The sequence below is a fragment of the Cololabis saira genome, chromosome 17 (genome assembly GCF_033807715.1).
Source record: "Cololabis saira isolate AMF1-May2022 chromosome 17, fColSai1.1, whole genome shotgun sequence".
Taxonomy (NCBI): domain Eukaryota; kingdom Metazoa; phylum Chordata; class Actinopteri; order Beloniformes; family Belonidae; genus Cololabis; species Cololabis saira.
In genome coordinates this window covers 15,900,398-15,912,519 of record NC_084603.1, presented here as the reverse complement: position 1 = coordinate 15,912,519, position 12,122 = coordinate 15,900,398, and the positions used below count along the sequence as shown (strand labels likewise).

Below are 12,122 nucleotides of genomic sequence, written 5' to 3'. Positions count from 1 at the left end.
TTCACGTAAAAACAATCAGTCAGCAGTCACTTAGTTCAAAAATACTCTTTTCTTTTCTCATTTCTTTGAATCCATCAGTGCGCCACTGTCTGTGAGGACAAAGCAGCGGCGGCTATCCCGGGCGTCATTGAGAGGAGATGAATGGTCTCCATGGAAACAATAGACTTCCACGAGCTCTCATCTTCTCAAACTCAAAGCATGTTTACTGCAATCTGCTCCAAATTTGTTTTACTCCGGAGAAGCAAACAGGCTCCCGCTGTTCACTCTCAGTTTGAGTTTTTCTCTCCCGACTGAAGCCGCAGCAACATCTTCTTCTTCTTCTTGAGTTTTCAAGAGGAGAGATATTGGACAAAAAAGCCCATGAAAATCTGCAGGCCTGTCGTGTTGAACGGCTCTCCTGCCTGGGGAGGGAGTAACGGAGGTGAAATGGTGCAGAAAGGTGTAACAGAGGCAGGAACGCCTGGAAACTCCACCCGCCGGGGGAAATCTGTCCATCACGGGGTCGACGCCATCACGACGGCCGGCGGAGAGTTAACCCTTGTCCTTCTTTCCTCCTGCTCTCTCCTTCCTTCTTCCCTTCTTTCTTTTCTCCCTTCCTTCATTCTTTTATCCCTTCCTTCCTTCATTCTTTTATCCCTTCCTTCCTTCTTTCCTCCTTTCCTCCCTTCCTTCTTTTCCCCCTTCCTTCCTTCTTGTTTCCCTTCCTTCCTTCCTTCCTTCCTTCCTTCCTTCCTTCCTTCCTTCCTCCCTCCCTCCCTCCCTCCCTCCCTCCCTCCCTCCCTTCCTCCCTTCCTTCCTTCCTTCCTTCCTTCCTTCCTTCCTTCCTTCCTTCCTTCCTTCCTTCCTTCCTTCCTTCCTTCCTTCCTTCCTTCCTTCCCTCCTTCTTTCCCTCCTTCCTTCTTTCCTCCCTTCCTTCCTTCTTGTTTCCCTTCCTTCCTTCCTTCCTTCCTTCTTTTCTCCCTTCCTTCCTTCTTTCCTTCCTTCCTTATTTTTTCCCTTCCTTCCTCCCTTCCTTCTTTTCTCCCTCCCTTCCTTCTTTCCTTCCTTCCTTCCTTCCTTCTTGTTTCCCTTCCTTCCTTCTTTCCTCCCTTCCTTCCTTATTGTTTCCCTTCTTTCCTTCCTTCCTTCTTTTCTCCCTTCCTTCCTTCTTTCCTCCCTTCCTTCCTTCTTTTCTCCCTTTCTTCCTTCTTTCCTCCCTTCCTTCCTTCTTCTTTCCCTTCCTTCCTTCCTTCCTTCTTTTTCCCTTCATTCCTTCTTTTCTCCCTTTCTTCCTTCTTTCCTCCCTTCCTTCCTTCTTGTTTCCCTTCCTTCCTTCCTTCCTTCTTTCCTTCTTTCCTCCCTTCCTTCCTTCTTCTTTCCCTTCCTTCCTTCCTTCTTTTTTCCCTTCATTCCTTCTTTCCTCCCTTCCTTCCTTCTTTCCTCCCTCCCTTCCTTCTTGTTTCCCTTCCTTCCTTCTTTCCTCCCTTCCTTCCTTATTTTTTCCCTTCTTTCCTTCCTTCTTTCTTCCCTTCCTTCCTTCTTTCCTTCCTTCCTTTTTTTCTCCCCTCATACATTCTTTCCTAGTTTTCTCCTTTCCTTCCTTCATTCTTTTTTCCCCTTCCTTCCTTCCTTCCTTCCTTCCTTCCTTCCTTCCTTCCTTCCTTCCTTCCTTCCTTCCTTCCTTCCTTCCTTCCTTCCTTCCTTCCTTCCTTCCTTCCTTCCTTCCTTCCTTCCTTCCTTCCTTCCTTCCTTCTTTTCCCCCTTCCTTCCTTCTTTTCTCCCTTCCTTCCTTATTTTCTTTCTCGCTTCCTTCCTTCTTTTCTTCCTTCCTTCTTCCCTTCCTCCTTCCTTGACCCGGAAACAGCACAAGGGTTAAAGAGGTGGAAAAATAAAGATAAACCTTTTAATTTCACATTCTACCTGGGATAGAAGTGGCATAACAGTCACAGTATTCCATCAGGCAGCGGGGAGATGCGACTCCATCCAGCAGCCCACCCGTGAGTCGCTACGGTAACGAGGTCAGAGGACGTCTGGCTGATGCAGGAAATAATGAGGCCCGCATCGATCCGGCTCGCTGAAATGTCATGCCTTGTTTATTTCTCCCTTTTCCTTTTCCCTTTGACCAGAGACGGTGTTTTTTCTTCTCCTCAGGCCACGCTCACCTGACGGACTTCAACATCGCCACCATAATCAAGGACGGCGAGCGAGCCACGGCGTTGGCCGGAACCAAGCCTTATATGGGTAAGATCGGAGGTTGGATACCAACCCCGGTTTGTGTCCAGGTGTAACAAGCGGAGAGATGTAAATGATAGAAGAAGTCTAGAAGATGTCTCGTTTTAGTCAAAGATTGTATTCAGCCAAACCTATTTTACAATTCAAACAAGGTTATCTTATTATTAGGACAGTGCGAAGGCCCTATTGTATCTTTAGGACATTTCTTTTTTCTCGTTTTTATTTTTCTTCCGACGAAATGAGGGTCTTTTTCCCCCCTAAACGTGGCCCCAAAAGTCACCAAATTTTGCACCAAGCCAGGCCTGGTGGTAAATGTGATATTTAATGGTTTGCATTAATGGGCGTGGCCTAATGGCTCAACAGCGCCCCCTAGAAAACTTTGTGCCTCAAGCCCCACGATACGGTTTGACGTACATGCACAAAAATCGGTACACACCTGTATCATGTCGCAACTTAAAGAAAAGTCTCTTGGCGCCATGGCCGAAACCGAACAGGAAGTCGGCCATTTTGAATTAATCGTGTAATTTTGGCGCAATTTATGCCATTTCTTCGGCCTTTAATACGGCCCGAACCGTAACGTGCACCCAGGTGTGTTATACATCAAAATGTGCGTCTCCATCCTGCGACGATGGGCATTACTTTTCTCAGTCAAAAGCGTTACCGTGGTGATGATAGAGGCCAAAAAGCGCGCCCACCCTTCATCTGATTGGTCGATATTTGATAGTCCCTATTTTCTGGCATAACTTTTGAATGGTTTGACATAGAGAGTTGTGGGTGGTTTCATCCACTAAATGTCCAGGCCTCAAGAATCTACATCAAGTCATACAAGCTTCCACTGCAGCCTGAACGTGCACAAGGGTGCGAGTGCCCGTTCATCGCTGCTTGCAGCTTTAATTATATTATAGTTACCTTATAGACTCTAGAATACATTCATTCCAGATACAGAAGACTCTAATTTGAGTTTACAACATATTTATGTTTCCGCATTTCTCCCCGTCTTTTTCTTTTTCGACGACACATTGGGTTTTATTTTCCACGTCTATGTAGGAAAGTGAAACCAAAGATGGTTCTTCTTCTTCTTCTCCAGCCCCAGAGCAGATCCCTGCGTTTCTCTATGTAACTCAGTTTTTAATAACGTGAACCTAGAGCTCTGCGTTAACGGCATCAGCCTCTAACTCTGCAGCTGCATCTTCTGGATCTGATTGAGGACGTGACGTCACCCAGCAGCAGAACTAAACCAGAGGAAACTACTGGAAACATGGAGATTAAGGATCTTTGTTGGAACATTTCATGTCGTTTTGGTCAACGAAAATGAAGTTTGATGAATGAAAAAAAAATGAATGTTTTGTAATCTACATTTTAGTCTCGTTTTTTTATTCCTCTACAACAAGTGTCGGCAACCCGCGCCCTAGTGGCTCCTGCAGATTTAAAAAAAAAGGTTTGACCTTTTTTCTCTTTTTTTTCTTCTTTTTTTTTTTTTTTTCTTCTTTTTTTCTTCTTTTTTCTCTTTTTTCTTCCTTTTTCCTTTCCTTTTTAATCTCGACATTTCGACTTTTTTCTCGACATTTCGACTTTCTTCTCGAAATTGTACTTCAACATTAATCTCGATATTTTGAATTTTTTCTCGACATTTTGATTTTTTTCTTGACACTTCGACTTTTTTCTCAAAATGTTGACTTTTTTCTCGACATTTTGACTTTTTTCTCAACATTTTGACATTTTTCTCGACATTTCGCCTTTCACCATTTCACCAAGACTTTTAATTTTTTCCGGCTCCAGACATATTTGTTTTTTGTGTTTTAGGTCCAATAAGGCTCTTTCAACATTTTCGGTTGCCGACCCCTGCTCTACAATATTGCATTAAATATTGAATTATCGTTATCGACACATGACCAGCATTTTTGTCTCGTCTCGTTTTCCTCAGCTGATAAAGGTTCATTGATGACGATATTTAGTCATAATTCTCATTGACCAAATCAACTTTCCTTCCAGCCCCAGAAATCTTCCAGTCCTTCGTGAGCGGCGGTACCGGCTACGCCTTCGAGGTGGACTGGTGGTCCCTGGGGGTGACGGCCTTCGAGGTGCTGCGTGCATGGGTGAGGCCTCTTTAGTGTCTCTAAGGTTCTTACTGCAATCATCTTTTTTTTTTTCCAACCTGCATCTCTTTCACTCCCTCTCCTCCGTATTTGTCCCCCCCCCCCCCCCACCAGAGGCCGTACGACATCCACGCCAGCAACTCTGTGGAGTCGCTGATCCAGCTGTTCAGCACCGTCAGTGTCCAGTACAGTCCGGCCTGGCCCAAGGACCTGGTCTCCCTGCTGAGGAAGGTCAGCAACTTCATGTGTTTCATGACCATAAAGCAGCATCTGACCTTAAACAGGGGCATAAATCTGAGCACAGACCAAGATGAAGGGTCTTATTAGGGCCTGAGCACTTACAATGCGACGGCCCTATTGTATCTGTAGGAATTATTTATTTTTTTATTCTTTCTTTCTTTCAGGCTCATTTCTTTCTTTCTTTCTTTCTTTCTTTCTTTCTTTCTTTCTTTCTTTCTTTCTTTCTTTCTTTCTTTCTTTCTTTCTTTCTTTCTTTCTTTCTTTCTTTCTTTCTTTCTTTCTTTCTTTCTTTCGTGACGAAATGAGAGCCTTTTTTCCCCCTAAACGTGCCCCAAAAGTCACCAAATTTTGCACGCAAGTCAGACCTGGTGAAAAATTTGATATTTTATAGTTTGTATTAATGGGCGTGGCCTAATGGCTCAACAGCGCCCCCTAGAAAACTTTGTGCCTTAAGCCCCACAATACGGTTTGACGTAAATGCACGAAAATCGGTACACACCTGTATCATGTCACAACTTAAAGAAAAGTCTCTTGACGCCATGGCCGAAACCCAACAGGAAGTCAGCCATTTTGAATTAATCGTGCAATTTTGGGGCAATTTATGCCATTCCTTCGGCAGTTATTACGGCCCGAACCGTAACGTGCCCCCAGGTGTGTCAAAATATCAAAATATGCGTCTCCATCCTGCGACGACGCGCGTTACTTTTCTCTTTCAAAAGTGTTACCTTGGCGACGCTAGACGCCAAAAAGCGCACCCACCCTTCATTGATTGGTCCATATTTGATAGTTCCCCAAAAGTCACCAAATGTTGCATGCAAGCCAGGCCTGGTGATAAATTTGATATTTAATGGTTTGTATAAATGGGCGTGGCCTAACGGCTCAACAGCGCCCCCTAGAAAACCTTTCTCTGCTATAACTTTTGAATGGTTTGACATAGAGACTCGTGGGTGGTGTCATCGGACTCGGTATTGAGTACTTGACCTTCATTGGCCTGAATTAGCCCCGCCCCTTCTTCTGATTGGTCAATATTTGATAGTTTTTATTTTCTGGCATAACTTTTGAATGGTTTGACATAAAGAGTCGTGGGTGGTGTCATTTCTGATATGCTTATGGGGGGCAGTGACCATGAGTGCGAGGGCCCGTTCATCGCTGCTTGCAGCTTTAATTTTGTTTTGCACCATGTTGCATGTGAGGGGAACAAAGGCGTGTGGCTAAAAGCCTGGCCACCTTGATGCTTATTCATTTTACTAAAGTAAATAAAGTTTATTTCTAGAGCACCTTTCACAGACGATGGAACAAGGTGCTTCACAAAGGATAAAAACACTACAATAAATGTAAAAATACAATAGAAACAAGACGATACAGATAAAACGATCCTGTACATAAAATCCACATGATGGTCATAAAACAACCGTCTCACTGCTGATGTTTAAAAGCTCGGAGAAACAGGTGGGTTTTAAGTTTGCTCTTAAAAGCATCGATGGAGTGCAGAGAGACGGCAGGAGATCGTTCCAGAGCCTCAGTGCGACGGCTTGGAAGGAGCGATCTCGTACGCAGGTACGAGGGACCATCAGTAGGCGAAGTGTAGGGAATAGTAGGTCCTGGATGTAGGAGGGGGCTGAACATGCAGAGCTCTAAAAGTACAGGTATTGTGGTCTACTAGAAATAAAATATTAGTTTATGAGATTTGCAAATCATGCATTCTGTTTATATGTAGGAGCCCAAAAAGGGAAAGCTAAATAGGCCCCAAAAAAGCTGGAGATGCAGAGCTGTACATGTCAGCACCAAGATTTCAAGGGGACCTATTATGGCATTTAATCCCTATTTTAAACTTAGAAATCCAGCCTCTAAACCATGTATTTAACACCTCATTATCTATGCAGGATTCTGAGTGGGCGGGGCTATGATAATGAGGCTCTGTGCTGATTGGCTGCTTGAATGACGTGATACACCGCTACGGAAAAATGGTGGAAGCTCCGGCCGGCAGAGTTAAGGATGATTTATGGTTCTGCGTTACACCTACGCAGACCCTACGGCGTAGGGTACGTGGCGACGCTACGCCCTAGGGTCTGTGTTGATTTAACATGGAACCATATTTCAGGCTTTATGTGATGCGATCGAGCATCAGCGGCAAAATCAATTCCATTGCTTTATTTTCTATTGGACTGTCCTAACTGGCCACCGTTTTGAGCTGAACATTTGTCGGACGCCCTGCTTCTATTTTCTTCCTGTCGCTCGTGTTGAAAGCCGGTTGAAAGCGCTGTAGGAAACGGTCACTGATGAGGAACGGCTGATCCAGTTAGTTGAAATGAGAAGTTAACTCTATGATTCCTCCTCATTTCACTACAAAAACCTCAATAAAGTGGCAGCTGCTGGAGGGAGATGGACAGAGAGCGTCCGATGTCGATAGTCGGACGCTCGCATGCAGTTACACGGTTTTATAGTTGTGGGCGTGGTTTGCATTTTGGTTACGTAACGAAAATGCGCCGAATCTTATTGGCTCGTAGATGCACATCACACTGGACGGCTCATCCGGGCGGCTGTACAGACACTGCAGAATTTGGTTGCTTTCCTCCTTCTCTGAGTTGGCAGGCTGAGGGGAGACCACTTTATATATATTAAAACAAGGGAAAACCTGTTTTTCACAATAGGTCCCCTTTAAAGTTAAAAGGGAGCCAGTGAAGAGTTTTTAAAATCAGGGTGATCTGAGATATACAGTACAACCATTTCTGATTAAATCTGTCCAAACATCATCTTTTCAAATGTTGCTACTCAAACCACATGTGGAACTGAAATCACGACTAGCGTCGCGCCGCTGGGACTTCTGGTGGAGGTTCGACCCATTGTGGTCTCTCGTGGGCCAGGCCAACGTAGGCCCATAAGCAGAGGTGGGTAGAGGAGCCAAAAAATTATACTGAAGTAAAAGTACTGTTACTCCAGAATAATATGAATTCTGTTGAGTAACGTCTGATTTATTTTTTTAACACAACCATTCAAACAGACAAAAGTACAAAATAATCATCTTCAGGTAAATTAAATCAATAAAATAATAAAATAAATTGAAATGAATAAAAAATAAAAAATTGCTTAAATTAAAATAATCTTAAAGTAAATTCAACTACTTTAATAAATGATAAAATAATAAAATGATAAAAAAATTAATTAAGCACAAGTAGCACAAAATTTCAAGCCTTTGTACTTTTCTTTTTTAACCAGGCAGAACTAGAACAAACATGAACTCATAGAAACTCTGTGTGTGTTTGAGTCTGTGTAAATGTGACAAAACATGCAAAAACAAACATTTTTCCCAAAGAATCACCAGTGATGTCATGAGATTGACGCGTACGTGGATAAAAGGGATAAAAGAAAAGTAACAGCTCAACGTAGCCTAATGTAGCGGAGTAAGAGGAACAGTTTCTTCTTCACAAATCTACTCAAGTAAAAGTAAAAAGTATAGTGATTCAAAACTACTCCTAAAAGTACAACATTTCACAAAACTTACTCAAGTAATTGTAACGGAGTAAATGTAACTCGTTACTACACACCTCTGCCCATAAGTCGCGGGCAGAAAGACTGCAGGAAGGACCCCATCATGATCCTCCGTGGCTCCCAGCACCTTCAGCTGACCCGCTGTGGGGAAGCTGCGGCGCTGCCGGCGCTGTTCCCGCCCCGACCTCCTGTTTCAGATGCTGTTTTGTTGACGACATCACAAGCAAACGCTGCCTTAGGCCGATGCACGATCAGCAGGAGCGAAGCTTCATCCACAGGAACTGCAGACTAAACTCCCTCCCCGGTTGCATCAGATTAGCCGGCCGGCGACGTGGAGCCGCGGTGGAACCCCGGCCCGTTACATCAGTGTCTCTCACTGCTTTGTAGTCGTGCCGGAGTCCTCGGGTCTCTTTATCAAAGCTGCTAGTTGAAAGGACCATGTTGAGCAGTTTTCCCTGGAGAGTCCTGATGACGAACTCTCACAGCGTAATGTTTGTTTTTGGGCTCAGGGTTGTTTTTACGCTACTTCTCCACGTTCCTGCTTTCAAGGTGGTTTTACTTGTTTCTTTTGGTCTGTGTTTTACATACTTGTTAACGTTTTAGAAACCCCGCTAGATAAAACCATCCCGACCGCTGCAGCATCACCAGATCTGACATGGTCTAAACCAGGGCTCGGCAACCCACGGCTCTAGAGCGCCGCCCTAGTGGCTCCCTGGAGCTTTTTCAAAAATATTTGACCTTTTCTTTCCTTTTTTTCTTTTTTTTCTCTTTTTTACTCTTTTTTTTTCTTTTTTTGTTTTTTTCTTTTGTTTTTTCTTTTTTTTTCTTCTTTTTTCCTTTTTGATTTTTTCTTTTTTTTCCTTTTTTCTCTTTTTTTCTTCCTTTTTCCTTTCCTTTTTAATCTCGACATTACCACTTTTTTCTCAAAATTTTGACTTTTTTTCTCGACATTTCGAGTTTTTTCTCAAGATTGTACTTCAACATTAATCTCCACATTTTTACTTTTTTCTCAACATCTCGACTTTTTCCTCGAAATTTCAACTTTTTTCTCATGATTGTACTTCAACACATTTTTCTCGACATTTTTCTCGACATTTTGACTTTTTTCTCGAGAATTTCTACATTTTTCTCGAAATTTCTACATTTTTCTCGACATTTTGACTTTTTTCTCGAGAATTTCTACATTTTTCTTGACATTTCGACTTTTTTCTCATGATTGTACTTCAACATTAATCTTCACATTTTGACTTTTTTCTCAAAATTTCTACATTTTTCTCAACATTTTGACTTTTTTCTCGAGAATTTCTACATTATTCTTGACATTTCGAGTTTTTTCTCGACATTTCGACTTTTTTCTCGACATTTTGACTTTTTTCTCGAAGTGCATAATGAAAAAAAAAAATATTCCCCCAGTTCTAACTATTATAGATCCATGCAGCATGTGTTGTCTTCATTCTAAGGCTGATACAAGACTTTTCATTTTTTGTGGCTCCAGACATATTTGTTTTTTGTCCAATATGGCTCTTTCAACATTTTGGGTTGCCGACCCCTGGTCTAAACTCCTCCCACTAACAGTTTAGGTCTAAAATAATTTGGATGCAAACAGATGCACGTCACAAGTGAGTTTATAGATCAGCGAGTAAAATGGTTGTGACACTGCTGCCTGGACACAGATGGTCTTTGCTGGAAAGAGGAGCAACACGGGGGGAATGAAGGGATGCAGAAGGGAGGTCAGGGTTTAGGCGGAGGTAAAGGTTCAATGCCGTTTCCGAGGAGGGAGAAAAGGAGTTAATGCCCCCGAGGCAAATGAGGAGGAAAGAAAACAGCAGGAAGTCTGAGGAACAGAGGATCTGTATCTGTGTGTGAACTAATATTCATCTTAAAAAGGAATTCAACTGATCCAGAGACTGAATGTTATAATCTCCCAAGTGAATATGTGCCATTTGGATGAGACGGTTCCCTTTTTGCCAAATGGCAGTAAATGTGCTCAGCATTTTCCTCCAACCAGACCACTTTTCTCCGGAGCAGTGGTCCATTTTAACCTGTTTTTTTGTACATTTTGTCACAAGAGCAAATTAAACGACTCTGGCAACGGTTTTTATTCATTTTAAGGTGCGAGCACGCACGCGTGGTCATTATTTCAGCTCTGCTGCTCATCGATTTATGTTGTTTGGACTCCAACTTTTCAGGCATTTTTAAGGCACTAACGAGTTCTTCAGCTGGAAACGAAATCACCCTGCAACGTTAGACAATAACCCTTGTGTGGTTTTAACGACCCACCTCCAATAAATCTCTAAAATAAAGCAACTTAATTGCATTTTTTTAAGTGTTACCCACCTGAAACCTGGACACAACTGGGTTTATTGCAACACTTCTTTCTTCAATGTAGTCAAGGGTTAGGATTGGGACCTGAACATCAGGGTATTCGTGCTTGCAGTACATCGGTATTACAATACTATACTGGTCTAACATGTATACATGAATGCATGTTACGTATCTGTGTGCAGAGCCGGATTAACCTAAAGGCAAACTAGGCATGTGCCTAGGGCACGATTGACAGGGGAGGGGCCCAGACAGAGGGACAACCTTTTTTTTTTTTGTTTTGTCTGCACACATATTAATGGTTGATAACATGCCGGTATAAACCTAAGGCATATATATATATGTGCATTGTTACTATATTTAGTATACATACATATATATACGAATACATATATACGCACAGGGCCGCCGCATGGGGTGTGCGAACCGTGCGACCGCACGGGGCCTTGCGCTATGGGCCGTTTTTTTTTTTTTTTTTTCCTTTTTTCCCTTACAAATATCAACAGTCACGTTCCATTACAGACCTAAATATGTACTAGTCTGTGCATATCAATAAATATATGTGCAATGATGCGCGTGTCTGTTGTTCAATACAACTGATCAGACCAAGCGCAGACACAAGCTAGTCTGATCCAGACGGGTGGAGTTGGAACAAACTGTCACACAATGTCGAGAGAACGAGACAGATTCAGGAAATTTCCATCAGGGGATGAAAAAAGAAAAAAACTAAAGAAAATGGAAGAGTTTAATGCCTCTCTGAAAGGCTCGGTTGATAAATTTGTTACAAAAATTCACTGATCCGACCGGGTCTCAAGCAGCCGTGGGGCCCCGCGTCGAAGCAAGAGATGATGATGAGGCAGGGGAAGGTATCCAGTATTTTGCTAATTGGAGAGTTAAAATTGCGCATATAAACTCCCGATCCGACCCGAAAAACCCAAACATTTCGAGGGCCCCCCCCCGGCCATTTCGCACAGGGCCTCGCAAATCTCCCAGACGGCTCTGCATACGCATTCACATACATACATATACACATACAGACATACATACTACAGCACACTTTGTCTTACTGCAAATTTTATTGGTCTTTGTAGATTTGACTTCTTATTTAACTATTCAATTTAATCCACACATTTAATTAAGATTTTCTGCAAAATTCAATAGCTTAAAACATTTATCTTATTTTACTCTGTTTACATAGCAATGCTGACACCTATTGGTGATTTACTGGTACTAATACCTTAACAATGATACTTGCAATCGATAAGATAAGGATAATTTAATAGCATTTAATAGAGCGATGTAATAACGTATAAATAATAAAAATCAAAAAATAGTCTGATAGACTGTTTAATATACACATGACTTATTTTGGAATACAAAGAACCAACTTGACTATGACTATGCTATGTAAAATGTGAATTAACTTTTATTAGTAACTTTGGTAAGTTTAAGATTTCAATTCATAAATAACATCGATTGGAGGGGGGCCCAAAAATCACAGTCTGCCTAGTGTAGTCCATTTATTTAATCCGGCTCTGTCTGTGTGTGTCTGAGTGTAGATTCATGTTGTCACCAAGAGAGTAACAGTGGTGACAGATGAGTGACATTCCTGTAGTTGCAGCCGTGAACTTGCTTACTTTGCACCTTAACCATCAAAACATCAGCCCTAACAATCCACATGAAATACAGTTGAAAGTTGTAGTTTTTCTGAGATACATCCGTAGCATTTCTTCCTCTGTTAAACACACACACTCACACAGTTAA

General features: G+C 42.3%; 1 protein-coding gene across 1 annotated transcript in view; it reads left to right on the top strand.

Annotated features, from left to right (window-relative positions):
• The window catches only part of LOC133463632 (serine/threonine-protein kinase 32C-like), a 209,542-nt gene that overhangs the window by 169,277 nt on the left and 28,143 nt on the right, over positions 1–12,122 (top strand). The window contains 3 exon segments of the mRNA XM_061745276.1: positions 2,131–2,220; positions 4,204–4,307; positions 4,422–4,538. Coding sequence (XP_061601260.1) covers positions 2,131–2,220; positions 4,204–4,307; positions 4,422–4,538 — 311 coding nt within the window.